The sequence below is a fragment of the Cyanistes caeruleus genome, chromosome 5 (assembly GCF_971803275.1).
Source record: "Cyanistes caeruleus chromosome 5, bCyaCae1.hap1.1, whole genome shotgun sequence".
NCBI lineage: Eukaryota > Metazoa > Chordata > Aves > Passeriformes > Paridae > Cyanistes > Cyanistes caeruleus.
The window spans coordinates 6900219-6917464 of record NC_141705.1 but is presented as its reverse complement, the minus strand read 5'-3'; the positions used below and the strand labels follow the sequence as shown (position 1 = coordinate 6917464).

At 37.7% G+C, this 17246-nt stretch overlaps 1 protein-coding gene across 14 annotated transcripts in view; it reads left to right on the top strand.

The window, feature by feature from the left end:
- Positions 1-17246, top strand: part of CTBP1 (C-terminal binding protein 1) — a 150059-nt gene that overhangs the window by 106790 nt on the left and 26023 nt on the right. For 6 of the 14 annotated variants that reach the window (XM_086889986.1, XM_086889982.1, XM_086889978.1 and 3 more), the window contains exons 2-3: positions 6540-6694; positions 16393-16537. In XM_086889986.1, coding sequence (XP_086746112.1) covers positions 6540-6694; positions 16393-16537 — 300 coding nt within the window. Of the gene's footprint in view, positions 1-1346; positions 1436-2888; positions 3106-6539; positions 6695-16392; positions 16538-17246 lie in introns of all 14 variants that reach the window. The other 8 variants (XM_086889983.1, XM_086889987.1, XM_086889985.1 and 5 more) reach the window with 3 other exon arrangements.

Here is a 17246-nt window from a genome sequence, read left to right as displayed (position 1 = left end):
TACCAGCAGTGTTCATCCACTGTTTGCTTCCAGTAAAGTCCCAGTGTGTTAAGCTTTAAGTGCTGAGCCCTGGGGACTTCCTTGGGGGCTGCACGGGTGCTTTAAGTGCAGCTTATGCTCAGTTCGCTTTTGCACATCTACTGTGAAGTCCACCTTGTTACTTTGAAAATCAGTTTGGGATTGTTCCTCTAAATTTTAATAAGCCTTGCAGCAGGTTCTTAAAATCTTAGAAAATATAGTTAGAAGCATTAAATGAGATGAGAAAAGAGGGAAATTAAATTTAATCTGCTGACTAATTCAGTCTTCTGAGGGTTGCTGTCACTTTTTTGTCCCTAGCTGGTGTTCTTTATTTAAAAGTATTCTCCCCTGTGCCTACCTCCAATCCTGCATCCCAAATCATAGGAAATTGCATTCTGCTTGTCTTGAAGGCAGCAGCAAAAAGTGTTGGCTCAGATTCTGGTGGAATCATGAGATTTTTGGGTTGCATATTCAGCATCTAAATATGCTGAATATGAAAATACTGAAAGATGATAAATGCTTTTTTTTTTCTTGCATCCATTTCACTGATTCATGTACCTAAGTTGTATTTTAAACTTTACTTCTAATTGACTGCTCTTAGAGTTTTGCTCTAACTTGAATCTTGATATCTTGAACTTGGGTTCATAGTGCACAGAACAATGAGTCTGCCAAAACAGTCCAAAATGTAAAAATACAAGATTGGTCAGGAACCTTAAAATAAGTTTTTAAGTATGGGGCTTCTAGGAATTTTAATAGTGTATATTGGAAAATCTAATTTGTAAGAGCTTCTGCACTCATGTTATGAGGAGGATATTTCTTGTTTGTTTTGACAACTCATTCTTTCCTTGAATTAATATTAGCATTTATTTTTGAAAATAATGCACATTTTTGTGAGGGTTTATGGAAAATAAGTGACAGCTCTCACTGAATTTACACCTAGGTAAGAATATAAAATAAAGGTAAATGCCAAAGGGGTTAGTCTCATGTTACATGTGCAAGACTATAAATTAGTTGAATGCCCAACCTGTCAGTTTCAGGTCTGGTTTTTGTAAATATTGACAGGATTTTTCAGTAGTTTGCATTTTGTTAAAAAAATAAGGAATTTAGATGTTTTACAATGTATAAATGAAGGGGTTTTTACCACAAATTCTTTGAAAAGGACATTGTCAAGGGATTTTTCTTCCTTATTTAATCTTTGCACTTGTATGAATCCCCAGTGACAGGAAAGCTCTTGCCAGGCTGCTCTCCTCCATTTCATGTGCCTGTTGGTTTGTGATTATAGGGTTACTGATAAGTGTTGTGCTTTTTGGCATTGATGTATTTTTCAGAAAAAAGAATTGAAGGATTTGTTTTGAAAAAAGAAAAACACATTTAATGAATTACATGGACTTTGCAAACAGATTTAAGGAAATGAAAGGTAGGTCAAGTTTTGGGCCTACAAACCTGACAGTGTCCTTTACTTACAACATTTATGCTGTATATGAGACATTCCTCAGCCTAATGATATTATATTAATCAGCAGAAAAATATGAAAATTACGTTGTTCATCATTAATCTTCATAGCTTTGCATTTTAATACATTTTCTATTGTCAGTAAACCGTGGCAGCCTACTTTGAGATGTCTGATATTTGGGCAGAGTGATTGCTTCAATTACTGTCATTTTGTACCATAAAAGGTTGTTTTACAAGAAGTTTAAAATACATTTTAACAACCTGGATTATGTCAGGGAGAGCTTTCTTGCCCTGCAGTCCTGAGTTTGCCTAATGGCAATGGCTTCTTCCCCCTTGGAGTGTAGCACAAACAATGCACCTTTGTTTAAGGACCAGGAGATGCAGGTTGGATTTGGGAGGGAGGAGGACGCTACCCTGCTTAGGTGGCTTCTTCCCAGGTGAAGAAAATACATTTTGTGCTAAGGTTGATCACTTGTAACTCATGCTGTCAGAGGTGTGGAGGTAAAATAATTCATGGCCCTTCCATTCCTGTTTTGGTTGTGAAGCTGGATGATGAGCTCATTAATCCCCTTGTTTGTGGGACCAACAGTCAGTTGTGCACAGGGCTGACCTCCTCTCAGGTTCTGCAGCTGAAAACTGGTTTTTCAATTCCCAAGTTTATTTCCATAAGAGTTGGACTAGAATAAGGTTTTGATAGGCTTTTTTTCCAGGAGAGGTAGTCCAGACTGCAGCTGTGCAAAGGCACTGCGCTGTGAGCCACATGGTGAATAGCTGCTGCCTTAGGACAGCTGCTCTGCCTGTCTCTGCACCTTATACCTGCTATTAATTTAGAAAAATCCAGCAGCCACTGGCACAGTAGCTGTTACTGGGATAAGGGCTTCCCCACCAGATTATTTCCATATGGGGATAGGGCAGAAACCCCAGACTAACAGCTGGATTAGAACTATTGGGAAAGTGTTAGGTTTTTTTCTCTAATACATTTAGATAACCTTAAGGGCCTGACTTACACCCAGCAAAACCATCAAGTTCAGAGTTAAGGCTTCTCACTCCATCTCTGGTACCCACTGGAGCGCTTGGCCCTCCAGCCACGGGCATTTTGGAGCCCACACGCTGTCGCTGGATCCCTGCTCACCCAGGCAAAGCCTGGGCTGTGTCAGTGCTGCCGACCGCTCCAGGTAGGTGTACTCACAACACACCTGCTGTCCTGAGCAAGGTGCCATGTGTGTCTTAACACTCCACTGCTTTCCCTGGAATGTTAATGGCCAGTGGCAGCACAGCAGTTGTGGTGGAAATCCAGCAGCCATTGGGGGAAGGGTACAGATGCAGTGAGAAGCTTTAACTTTGAGTTTCCTACCTTCTGTGAGCACGAGTCAGACCCTTAATGTTGTTTTAATGTATTGTTTGTGTTTAATTTTTAGTAAAAATTTGAACATCATCCAGGCTACAGAGGTTGCAGTGGATAAGAAGTATAAAAGATTTGGTTCAAGATTACAGGAGGCTGCAAGAAAAATTAAGGACATGGAAATGAGGATGGAATGACAGGCTGCTATTTTGCCTCAGAATACTGAAGATTGTAAAGCATTGAGAAATCGAATTCATGACCCTGGAAATCAAGCTCAGATTAAGAAATGTCAGGTTGGTAGGGGTTCCTGAAAGTCTTTAGTTAGGATAAACTGAGATTGCTTTCCCATAACAAAGTTGTAGGATGTGGGGGTGGATGGTAAAATTTTTGTTACCTGTGTAATGTGAAATGCTTTACCATAATATTTAAATAAGCCAGCTAAGTGAAATTATTATTTTGAATCAGTTTCACATTTATCATGTTGAATGTCGCTTCTGACCACTTCACAGCTACTTCTCTCTGGCACAGAGTTGCATTATTCACTGTAAATACAGGCATGGAAAATACTACTCTTAAATACACATTGCTTTCTGCTGCCTCTCCAAGGGTCTCCTGCAAAGCCAAAGTGCAGTGGACATTTCTAGATAAAAACCAGAACATATTTAAATGGTGGAAGAGGAAGCTTTTTGTTCAAAAGGTTCTGATTCATAGTAAAGCCATATCTTCCCAAATGTGAACTTTAAATAGTGACTGCCACTGTGATGAAGTTCCTGGAAGTTAACCTAAGTGGGGAGTTACTGCCTGCCATTCAGTGGCAGGATATTTAGGCAGAAAGATTGTGCAACAGGAAGTCTGTGCTGAAGTTCAGAAAGGATTTTGGCAAGCAAAGGTTTGTGGGGTTTTTATGGTCAAGGTCACTGGATGTATTTCAGTTCTGGGGATTCTTAACAAAGGCTTAGATTCTCTCAGGGAGGGTTTGTCCTTCTGGTTGTTTTTTGACTTCTGTTCCTATGCTTTGGGGCTTGGTCTGGCATGGTCTGGCATTCCCCTTAGCACCAATGTTACACAAATAACTTGGTTGAAATTTAGATATACTGGCGTGAGGGAAAAATCAGACCACACCTTTATGTATTTTAGAGAAAACGTTATCTGAAAGGGCTCTGTTTATTGCTGTAACATTTCATTATTTTTTTTTGAGATAGCTCTAGTCAGAAAAGTGTTTCTTAGAAGTAAGATTTTATAATCTCATCTGCTTTATTCAGTTTGAACTATGTGCTCTGCTGTTGACAGAGGTGCTTTAGTTGTAGCTCTAAGGGAACCACCTGTGCCATATTTTTCCTCATTCATCTGCAACAGCCTTCAGTCTCAAACTTCTCAGTTGTTTTTGGGTTTTTTGTTTGTTTGGGTTTTGGGTTTTTTTTGTTTGATTTGGGTTTTTGTTGTTGCTTCGTTGTTTTGGTTTTTTTAAAATTTATTTTATTTCAGCTAGCATTCAGACTTGTTATTGAATTTCTAGTTTTGCTGTGCTGACAAGACCAGGACCATAACATTCCAGTTGTGGAGTGAGCACAGTTAACTCTAACCAAAATGAAGAGGTTTTGCAATGTCATTTTTGCATTTATTTCTAGGCATAATTGCATTTTATTAATGTTGTTATATATACTGCTTTCAAAAATATGTGAACAAGTCTATAATATGCTTTATCCTTGGATGTTTTTAAGTAAATTTAATGTGGGGTTTTATAATTAAATCCCTATTAAATTATCTAATTGTTCCATTAATAACTTAAGTATTTTTTATGTTGTATATTCTAGTGTTTGTGTCCTGTACCACATTTTTGGTATGTAGCTTGTTTACTAAAAACGTCTGTATGATGGTTCTGTGGCCACTTTTGGTTCAGACAAGTATCAATAGTAAGCTATCAAGATGGAGAGTTTAAAAACCATTTAGTTTTGGTGGCTGAATATTACTGAAATGACATGCACCAGAAGCATTTCTAAGCTTCTCTATCATAGGAGAGGTTAGGAGTGGATATTTTTGCAACAGAGTGTAATTTCCATGGAAAACTTTGCTGATGGGTATTTTTTCCCATCTGAAAAATGGTGAGAGTACTTCAGAGTCAGTCAGTCCATTGGTATCACCAGATGTGGGGAGATTCTGGAATTAGAACAGAAAAGATCCAAATGTCGTGACTGTTGTTCTCTTGTCTTCAGATATAAGAACTGTTCAAATAGGTAAAGAATTTAAGTGCCAGATAGCAGTGGGGCTATCCTGAGTTGGTAAGGAGTGGACATGGAATTTTTGGGTTCAGGCTAGGCCATTGAGAGGGACTGTGAAGGTAGCAGTCTCTGGAGCTGTCCTTCAGCCCCAGACCTGAGACTGGACCCAGGGGGAAATTATATGCTGTTTTTGTGGAGTTGTGAAAAATCTCTCTTCCCAGCAGCTGGTTTTCTTCACCAGATCCCTTGTACAGCTGGGATTCTACTGATTTTCCGTCCACTTGAAATGCAGATACCAGTCTTTCAGGACTTGCTTTCTGACATTGGGACTTAAGATGCAGCAACTGCTTGTAGAAGTTAACTGGGGGACCTCAGTGATTTGCATTGGTGTTGGATTAACTTGGATTATCAAGCAAATAAGCAGTGTTTTAAAATTTACACTGCACCAAAAATATGTGTTAAAATTTATATACAAGAAATATCTAGCTTTGATTCACTTTGCAGTGCTTAAAACTTCTTATTCTAAAAGAGGAGAAAGATCATGTACTTTACTGTTCATTTTGCTTTTCATTATCTCCTCAGGAAGTCCTTTTTCCCACCCATGCTTAACTACATTTTGTAAATGTAATGGTTTAATATTATTCCCTTGAGTACTTCAGTGTATTTATAGCATCTGTATTGTTAAAGAGATGCTCTCTAAATATCTTACGGATTACTTCTCATTTCCAGAATGTGCAAAGAGGATGCAAATGAAGTCTTCAGTTTGGACTGATTTTCCTTCTCCCAGATATTTGGTGTGAATTTCTTTGTCACTCTACAGTGTTCAGAGTGTGACATTGATTTAGGGGGGGGCATTTTTTAATGTTTTGTAAGAGTTTTCAATGGTGGATTAAGTATGATGTGTTTGACTAAGCTATATAGAACTGTTAGGTAAAACTTTTTAAGTCTAAGCAGACTTACATAGATCAGCAATTTGCCTGTAAACTTGGACACTGGATCCTCAGTAAATGGAAAATTTTGCTGTTGTAGGCTTTTTGAAGTTAAACTTTAGTCTCAGCAGAATCATCATTATATATGTAAATTGAATACTCAAATCCTCACTGAGTTGTTTATGATATTCCATAAGCTCCAGTCTTCTTGCAAGCCTGGGCAAGATATTTCTCACTCTTTCTAGAGCTGACAAAGGTGTGGAATCCAATCAAAACCTAAAGGTTGAATAAGGTTGCACAGACACTTCTTATTAGTGCAGTAAGGATATACCTTTAAAAAACAAGTAGTTCCCTCAGTGGTTTTATCCATCCTTCAGAGTTCAGCCTTCTGAACCTCCATGGAGTTTCTTTGTAAGGTCTCCTGTGTTTGGTTGACAGCTGAGCGTAAACTCATTCCTATTTTATTAGCTTCAGTCCTTGAAATCTTTTTCTGCCATCAGAATAAACAAGACTAGCTATAACCTATTTTTAATCCCATTTGCACAGCCTGAATAACAAGTCTTCTCTGTTCCTTTGCAGGCATTCGACCTCCGATCATGAATGGGCCCATGCACCCGCGCCCTTTGGTAGCGTTGCTGGATGGCAGGGACTGTACAGTAGAAATGCCTATTCTGAAGGATGTAGCCACAGTGGCATTTTGTGATGCTCAGTCTACACAAGAAATTCATGAAAAGGTAATGTTTATAAGAGGGACAACTGAGATGTTTTAGGAAATGCAAATATTTTCATTTTAATGATTTAGAACGTGTGATGTGATATTACAGTGTCTGTGGTGAGCTGTGCTTTAGTGTGTCCTTGGCTGGATGTTGTCCCTCTGCTTCCCTACTGAATTAGATTCATGGAGAGAGTTAATTCTGGGCAAAATACTCTTAGATGATATCTTGAAGGGCTCCTTGGAAACATTTCTGTTGCTCAGTCTTTGCCTGGAAAGACAAATCTCATGTATTGGATTGTTTGTGTGGGTAACTTTCTGATTCCTTTGTTTAGTTAAGGAATTGTGCAGGTTGTGTTAGGCAGCCTCGTGCACTGAGAATTATCACTGCAGAAGAGCTTCAAAACAAATGCTAACCCAAAATTTGCATGGAAAATGTGGTGAATGTCAGCCTAACTTGAGAACACATTAAAGGAATTGAAAACTTCTTGGTCTTCATTCATAATGGATCTGCAAAGATAATGTTTATTGAGATTTTTAATAAAATAAAACTTAATTTTTAAGCTTCAAAGAAAATATATGGAGTTTTTTTTTTATTTAAAGGAAACCCAAGCTTTTTTTCCTCAATTCCTTTTTATTTTATTATGTATCAAGAATTAAAATGCAATAGAGTGCCTTTTTTCTATGTATTTACTTTTAATCATGTTGAGAAGTTGCTTTTATTTTACTGTTTTCCTATTTCACACCACTTAGGAGTCAATAGGTGAATTCCATGTACAGGGCTAAATGACACATGAAGAAAAAGTACTATAAATGCTGTTCTACTTTTATTAGTAGATAAGAACAGTCTGCTCTTCAGGTGATCACTGTAGTGATGGCTACTGCGCCACCTGTATAGTTTTATGATTTGCTTACTAAAACCAACATCATTTACTTAGGGTGCATCTGGACTGGGGAATTCCTGTGTGCCATGAATGCCTTGTGTAAAAACAATGGATATTTTCTGTTAGCAGTGGCGTGTAATAAATGAACTTTTCAGATCCTAAGATTGAGTGTGTGTCTCTTAAATTGCAGGTTTGGAAAAGTATTTGAATAACTGATGAGTGACATAGGTAATCTGTTACTGATCTTCACAGCACTGCTGTATTGATGGGATTATACTAAGGCTTGCATCCTTTGCTTTTTATTATACAAAAATAATTAATTCTCAATGATCTCAGTAATTCATCAGGACAATATATTTTCACTACCTATCAGTACAGTGCCATAATACAGATTTTCGCTTGTCTAAAGGATGAGATAGTCCTAAAACATTTGGGTCTCCAAGGTAATAAATTTCTGTGAAAAAGTCACAAACCTTAATTCATGATCATACTGTTGTATTCCTTTAACATAGACCGAGATCAGTTTTATGATGTGTTAAGCACTGTTCCCTTCTGTGTGAAAACTGTTCACTGTTCATCTGTACTGAAAAACGACTATTTTTCACCTATCTTTAGAGGAATATTTGTCTTTTAGTACTGTTTGAATAATACATTATTTAGGAATGGTGCTTTGCTAAATATAAAATTCTTTTCACAAAAGGTTATAAAATAAAAAGCTGCATATTTAAAACAGAATCAAGAATGTTCACATATTTAAGAATGCACATTTGTGGCCGTACGAAATGGTGTCGCCCTGTTAGTTGAGGTGCAGATTTTGATAACAGATATTAGGAAGAGCTACTGAATTAATAGCCTAGCACATACAGATACATTTAATGTGAAGTTGCAGGGAGCAAGCCAGAGGCTGGGAAGTTGAGGATGGGGTTTGAAAGGCGATTGACATTGTTTGATACTCCTAGGTGGGTGACAGTAATGGGGCAGGGTGAAAGACATGAACCAAGAATCAGATGGGGAGGAAAGGGCTGAAAGACAGCAGAAGGATGTCTAGGAAACATCCTTCTGATGATAGATATTTTAACTCAGCTTGCACAGTTGTGGAGCCTTGATCACAGGGTTGTGAGGAATCAGAGTTTGAGAAATTAACATTTTGGAACCTGCAGAAGGGATTTCTGCTGGTCATGAGAGTTTCAGGGACAAGGCAGTGCTTTAAAGTACTGTGTTTTGAGTTTTTCAAGGAAATAGAGTGGGAAGGGGAATTTATCACAGCTTGTGAGACAGCAAAGTATAAGCTAGGTAGTTCTTCATACAGGAGCAAGCAGGCTGAGAGATTTTAACACATCTAGAAAGGTGGAAAAGAAGCGAGGATGAATGCCATTTGTGTACAGGGTCAAAAGCAGGATTTTAGCAAATACCTTACTGTGTGTTCTCCTTCAAGAAGTTTTCTTCAACTGGGTAATGCCTAAGTTGCAGTTCCGTAGCAATTCCCTTCTGCCAAGTGTTCATCTGTCAATCACTTTTTAGTGCTGAGGAGATTAAACTGTGGAAAATAAGTAACAAGTTGTAATGTTGCAAATAAATAATTACATGTAGTAGAACTATGCTTCATCTCAGGTCAAAGCATTTGTTCCCCATTCCACTGCTTTGGAAAGCAATTTTGATGGTGAAGATAAATTTCCCTCCTTCTGGAAAATCAGGCTGCCAGTGCTTTAATGAATATTGACATTTACTGAGAGTGACCCAACGTTTTGAAATAACTTTGTAGTTAGAGGATATTTATCACACTTCTTCAGAATTTACTCATGTGTAAGGTTCTACTGGTTTTTGGTTTCTGTTTTCCATTCTCTCTAGAAAAAACTGTTTATTTTCAAGCCAGTCTGCAAGGCTGCAATAGATGTTTTTATTCCTTAACCCATAAGTTCTGTTTTATTGTAGATGTTGCATATGGCTGTGTGAAGTTGAGCATTACGTTTGTCAAACTCTTATCATGGCATAACTGGGAGTTCGGTTCATTGCATCCTATCAGAAAACTTCTGTCATTTAGGGTAAAAATATTTTAAGATTTCAGTGTTTAAAATTCTTACTTAGAGATTGCATTACTGTCTACAAAAGTTATTCACAGTGCTTATTTGGCTTTTATTTTACAATTAATGATGTGTAAATAAGTTCTCTTAGTAACTATCTAAGACTGCTTCCAAGTGTACACAGTGTTGTGGTTTGTTCTGCCAAAAATACAGTTGTTCATCCAAAAAAATTATTTAAAAACAGTTAGCTTGATTCCATCCTCATTCCAGGTCAACTTTTCTTTTTTCACTATCTCGTGCTCCCTTGTCTGTTTGCCTCCTTTTCCCAATCCCTCTTCATTTCCGTGCCATTCACAGTTTGCTGCTTTTCCTGGCTCCTTGGCAGCCTACCCAGCACTCTGATTCCTGCAGCATTGCTGCTCTTTTCCACTTCTGTACCTATAAAGTCATAAGAGACTCAAGCACACCCTTGAGGTCTTTGTGTTGCCCAGGATTTTTTTGAGTTCATGTTCTTTGCTTTCTGGGCTTCCTGACCTTTGCTGTGTGTTCTGTAACATGGAAGTGCTGTGTAGATCGAGAGGGATAAATGTAAACAATGTTCAAGACCTGGAAATAGGCAGGCATCTCAACCAAGAAGAGAGAAAACAGTGATTCTTGCAAACCCAGATGAAAAGACAGGAAGCACAACTGATTAGGAATGGTCTTAAAAACAAAATATACAGGCTGGAAAGAAGTCAAGAGTTTATTTGCAGCTGAGTGCATTTTTTCATTCTCTTTTTCTGTAATTATGTGCTCTCCTACATCTTGTTGCAAATCAGGTAGAAGAAAAATGTCTGTGGTTGACTGGGTTTATAGCTTCAGGCATTTACACAGTTGACCAGAACGTTGATGAGAGCAGTGAGTAGTCCTTGGATGGAGGTGGGAACAGAGTCTGTTGGGTAAACCTGTGTCCCAGCCCTAGCAGAGACTGGGGCAGAATGTGTCAGATCCATTCACTCCTGTTTTCTGAGCACAACATAAAATAATTTTCAAAAGGATACTGCATTTCCATATTTGTAGTTTAAAAAAAAAAAATTAAAGCTGAACTTCCTGTTCAACAGAACTTGAAATTTTTCAGTCACATAGGAATTAAATGTAGAAAACAGTTGTAGTGATGGCAATTTTATCAAAGACCTTTTCAAAGAGGAGCTGAAAAGTGATAAATGTTTCAAAACTGGTAGAAACAAATTCAGAATGGTGCTGTTGTTCAGCTCTTTGATTTGTCCCTGTTACAGCAATAGTTAAGTGAGGTAATTTTTCAAGCTTCCAATTCTTTGTTTAGCAGTAAAGCTTATGTTTACACCATCACTGCTGTTTATATTCATGATGTAGCTGAAGCATTTTAGTTCTCCATCAGATTTAAATTCTCAAAGAACATAGATTGAAAGGAAGCAACCTTGTTCTAAACAATAATGTCTGTTTAGGAGTAAATTGTCACCTCGGAGCTGATCCAAAACCTTGTAAAAGTACTGAAACTGAATGAACTTTGGATCAGACTCTTTATGAAAGACTTTGGAAAAAACAGGGTTGAGTTGTCACCAGTGACTTCCATAACTCCATAATACCCTTTGGTGTAGATGTTTAATCCACTGTAGTGTCTGATAGACTTGGCCTGAATTCAACCTTATGAATAGACACAATTCAGCGCTATTAATAGACAAATTAACACACAGAATTCCTGTTAAAGATTTTTCATTGAAGCATTTTATTTGGTAAAAATGTTTTTCAAGAGTCTGTATTCTCAAATTGACTTCTGTCATTAAAACTGCAAGTAATGGTCGGTAAATCCTGGCTTGGAAAGACTAGTTTCAATATAGTATTTAAAAGGAAACTGTGTATAGACTACACAGGTTTTTTTATGTAGTGTCTATTTGTATGTATGTATTTTTTAATGTTAATTTTTAGAAGACTAGAAATACACTATCATACATATATGTCACATATATATATATATAGTTTATATAGTGTATGGATATATAGGCTTTTAGTGAGTGTGTTTCCAGGAGCCTGCAAGTAAGTTTTGTTTATGTTTGTGTAAAATATTTATACTTGTATTTATGGACAGTATAAACTTAAGTATTAATGTTTAGGGTCCTCACTAGAGAGTATCCTGGCTGAGTAAAGTTTATATGAAATAGGTGGCTTACTGACAGCACCATGGATCATAGGAACCTAACAGGGAGCTGCGAGCTTGTAAAGAGAAGCAAGAACTTGTAAAAAGCAACACAATATAACAGCTTTGGAGAGCCACTAAATACCACTTGAGCACTCTGGCTTTTCTTTTTAGCTTTAATGGTGTTGGTTTCACATGGACCTTTTGCAGTGTTGTAGGGAGGCTTTGAGAGCAGCTCTGAGTCTCTGCAGCCTTCCCCATGTGACAGACTATTGGTTACAAATTCAACCTGCAGCTGCTTTTTGCAAGTTAAGTAAGGCAAGGCCTACTCTGTTTCGGTAAAGTACATTTGTTCCACCCAAATGTGCAAAATATCTCAAGTCTGTTGGTGACATTGGAACATATTTTTTTTAGAGATGATACATCAAACTTCAAGTCCAAGAAATGCAACACTTAGTAGTTTCTAGAACCAGATTAAATACAGCACTTTCTAGGATGATTTTTGTTTTTAAGATGGATACCTTGTCATATTCAACTTGTAATTTATAAATTTTTTTTGTCTCTGCATTGAAATAGTTTGGCATTTTGTGTACTGTGTTATGTTTCTGTACTCTGGAGCTGATCCATGAGTGTCTGGGCTCAGCCTCTCATAGTCAAATCTAGAAGTGTCTTGACGTGCTCCAAGAAGAGGAGGCCTTGCTGTTTAGTTCTTAGCATCTTAGGATACACGTTTTTGTAAAAGTGAGCAAGAGGCTTCAAGTTCTTCCCCAAATAATGTGTGTGTCACAGTGGTGACTGTGTGACGTTTGGCATGATGGCTAAAATAATGTGGTGCTGAGAGAAGGAGGGAAAATGTAGATGGGAAAACATTTAGAAGGATTTCAACTTTGGTTAATCAGTACTCAGGATTTGTTAAATTCTTGGAAGTAGAAATGTCTCCTACTACTGTGTCATCTGTTCCCTAAGAGCCTTGGTGACCTGGTGTGTTGTGAAAGCAGAGTAGTCATTTTGAGGCTGAAGAACAGCAGAAAGACCTGTCCAAGCTGTTGTGAAGGGTAAAGCTGTTAGCTCATGGAATAGGGAATGAAAAAGATTCTCAGCAGTGAATTGTAGCTTCACCTGGAAGGAAGTCTGGAGGCACAGAAATCAGGCAGGTGAGCTACATAATCATTTGGTAACAGAAGGAAGCCAGCTTATGTCCCGTGTTTCAGCTTTTGCCTCAGATCCTTTCCTCCCAGAGAGCACAGTTGCAGTGTGATGAGAGCAGGAATGGCTGTTGGAGGAACACAGCTGACTGTTCATTTTCTGACAGGTTTTTCCATTGCCTTTCCTTGCAAGAAATCAAAGAGCATGGTCTGACTGCCATATACTCCGACTGGTCTGGAATTTCTGCCTTGTCTGCTACCTCTCTCACAAGTTTGATCTCCTTGTAATAAAATTGTTCTTGAATTTGTTAAAAATTCCATCAGGTTCATTATGGAAAATGATGGAGAAAAATCACGTATTTTCTCTGATTTTCTCAGTGCATCCATCTCTGCTGTTAAATCATCAGTGAATTACTTCTATGCACAGCTATTTTTTTTCTAAAGATAATTTCATTTTCTGGAATTGTTGATACTTACGCTGGATAAACTTGGATTTAAAAACTTGTCAAACTTCCTTGTGTGCATTTAATATATGTAATGAATGAGAATATAATTTATGCAAACAATTCCAAAATACAGCAACTTTCACTACTTTTTTAATCTAAGTGGCATTGTTAACATTCACCAATGCTGAATGTTTACTTCAGATGTTCTGCTATTATTTTCTGCCTTTTGACCTATTTCAATCATGTCCAGTAGCAAAAAGCAGTAACATAATTAAATTATCAAATTAATGTGATAAAACACTCTTGTAGGGTATTATGTTTTTAGTAGTGGATTTCCTTGCTAACTAGCCCATAATCCTAGGGGAGGCTCAGTGACTAGAAAGAAATTCTAAAAGATTTGTCACTTGCATTTGCTTGTTTCATATTCCATGTGATGGGTAAATAACTGCCTGTGGAAATGGCTAGTGTCAGCATTAAGCTATAGCTGGGAAATATTTTCCCTTTTATTGAACACATTCCCAAGCTTTCCAGTACTTTTCTGTCTCCTCCTGGTGCCAAGCCATAACCTAGATGGGCCCAAAAAATGTGTTGTAATGGGTCCACACCAGTGTTCTTAGAGTCCAAATGCCAGTCTTGACTGGATGAGCTAATAAAATATGCATGATTATGAAACGAAAATCTGCTTTCCTGAGTGAATTACTCTGATACTAAAGCACAAATGTCTGAGCCAGTTCAGCTATGCTTTAACCCCTGCTGGATGCAGTCCTTAAAGTGGTGGCAGCTCTACCCCCCAAAATACACCCACCACTGGCCTTTTCCAGTCTGGGAGAGGAGCCTCTGGCTGTCCCAGAGCCTTAGGGGTGTGTCTTTGAAACTTCTAAGCTTCTTCAGTTCCTGCTCATCTGACAGCTAAACCAAGTGATGTTTTCTCCTACAGCACAGTCATCCAGAGCAGCCTAGAGGGGGAGGGGGAAAAGAAATGATGCAACACAGAATAGGGGACATGGCTTGTTGGAGACAGCCAGGATATCATAACTTGACCTTGAGGCTTGAAACAGCAAGTGCTGCAACTAGCTTTGAAGAAATTTCCACATCACTGAGGCTGGGAGATCCTTGAACAATTTCATTTTGTCCTCTAGTGGGAGCAGAAATAACCTAAGGGCATGTTAGGTGGGCTCTCTCATCCTAAGAGAGACTGTTTCTTGTGTAGGGTACCTCAGGCTTGGTCCATGCCAGCTGTAATCTCACTGGAGAAGCAAACCCAACAAACTGTTGGGTTTTTATTAACCCTGTGTAACAGCTCTAGGTAACACATTCTGGTGAGTACAGTCTTTCTGATTGGGAACTGTTGGATGTAATCTCTAAAGGACTTGTTTGCACCATTAAAATCAAGGGGTTTTGTGTGTGTGTAATCATTTTATAAGATCAGAGCCTACAGCTGGTCTTTGAATTATGTTGTAGCTGCATTCTTGAAGGATGTGTAATTTGTAATTTTTTTTGCAGTTCTTACTAGTAAATGCAAATTCTGCTCAAAGGAATTTGGTCTTTATCTGAATTAAAACTGAACTTCTCAGTCCAGAAACACATGTTGAAATAGTATAAATAATTTTGTGAAGTATTCAGTAATGAGTGCTTTTCTTTCATTTTAAGGAGTTTGGCTTTATTTTCTTTTCTTTTTTTTCTTTATATATTTTTAAGCACTGCTGCAGATCCTGTGTTCCAGCAATTATAATCCTCTGCATGCAAGACTCTGCTTTGCTGCAATAGTTTTTTTAAATTATGTGCGTTGATTATTTTTACTGACCTTGCAGTACACTAGGAAATGCTCGTATGAGCAGAAATAATTCAGATGACAGAATCTGTCCATATACCAGACCCAAAGGTCTGTTGAATAAGAAATGTAGATCCTCTGCAGAACTTCTGTGTGAAGTGTGTTGTAGGAATCTCTTGAAGTCATTACAGCTGGCTTAGCTACTGAAATGATTTGTGCATGTTTTGTGTCTTGTAGAACGATTAGGATATTAGCTAGTGCATTGAAGGCACAAGCACAGTGAAGTGTTTTGAAGAAGTAAAATCATGCAATTTTCATATAAAGAGGAAAATATTTTCTGCTATCTGAAAAATAAATTTATGTCAGCTGTGTGGGGTGCAGTGTCACTGTTTGGTAGAATTCAAAACTGATGGGCATGATTGGCTTCCTTCTCCACACCCCTTCTTAAGTGCTCTGGAGTAGGTTGGATGCTAACGTAATTTAACTTGTTAGGTTGAACTCTAACATAATTTAACTTGTCAGGGGCTTCTGACTATCTTTTATTTTTGCTTTTTTGATGTTCTCACAAGTTTTAGTATTTTTTCTGCAGCATTTTTGCTTTCATGCAATTTCTTATTTCTCAGAGGCTTTGGATTTTCCTGAATGACGTCAAGTTTGGCATCTCAGTTAATACCAATTTATGTGACATCCAGTTTTCCATCAGTGAGAGCTTATTCGCAGTGTCAGTAAACAGAGGGGCAAACACTTGTGCGTGAATTGACCAATTTCAGTCTCTGTTTTCAAAGGTGATCACTGAATGTTTTCTGTTCAGGTGTCGAGTGGTTTACTAGGGCAGTGAATGCCTGTAGCACTGTGTTTGTGAAGAGATACTGCTCTGTAACCCCATTCAAAGCTGAATGTCAGCTGCCTAAGCATAAAATACTCATGTTTTTGGGGAGTGTTTGCTCCCATGTTGTGCTGCCTCTGTGTGTGCAGATGCAGTCCAGTGGCACTTGTACTTGGGGTCAGTATTGCAGAGCATTTCCTGGGGAATGAGGAGAGTTTTCCCTCTTATTAAGACCACAAGTACAGATCACTTAGTTCTTTTAAAGCTGATACCATCATGCTAGAATGGAGACTTCAGATGAAAAAGGCTTACCAAGAGGCTGGGAGATATTTGGAGAAATAACCTTTAAAAAAAGCCCAGAATCTGTATTTAATGCTTTTACTGTCTTTCATACTTGAAAATATGTGTATGATATTGAGCTGAGATTCTGTGAAAGAAAAAAAATAAAGTATTTTTTCCTCTATTTTATTTATAGGTACTAAATGAAGCAGTGGGTGCACTGATGTATCACACTATAACTTTAACTCGAGAAGACCTGGAGAAATTTAAAGCACTTCGAATAATTGTCCGAATTGGCAGCGGTTTTGATAATATTGACATCAAATCTGCTGGAGATTTAGGTATGGCTATTGCAAACTTTTTTTGTATCATATGCTTGCCTTCAGAAATCTGATAGCATCTAAATTTTTGTATTAATGTTTTCTGTGTGTTTAATATTAGCATCATACCTAAGCTGTATAATTTTCTCATCAGAGTATAAAACTCATTATGGAGATACTAGCATTAGTTAATTAAGTGATAATATTAACAGCTTTGTGGCAGGATGACAATCTGCCTGCTCAATATAAACCCAAGGAGTAAGGCCATAATTTTTCATCTTTTTTACCCCAATTGTATATTTTAATTACTACTTCTGTAATCCAATTACAAAATACAATTCCATCACCATGGCATAGTACTTCTGTTTGAATAAAAATATGAGATCATTATCACCTGTCTGAGACTTATTTATGATGCATGAGATTTAGTACTAAACCACTCCATAAAATAGAAATACCGATTTTATAGGAGAATCAGTTGTTGCTTTTTCAGAATAAATTGAGCTACTTGAACTATGAAGAGATGGTGTTTGATGTTTGACTGTAAAATAAGCAACAATCTGATCTGTACTTTTCTTACTTTAACTATCTCCTATCTGTAATCTAAAGGTCAATCTACCACTTGGAGTAAAGATTTTCTTTGCTTCTTTCCCAGGATTGTGGAGACCAAGTATGTTTCCCCTTATGTTCTGGAAATATCTTGGAAACGTTTGTTTCAGTGTGGCAGTGC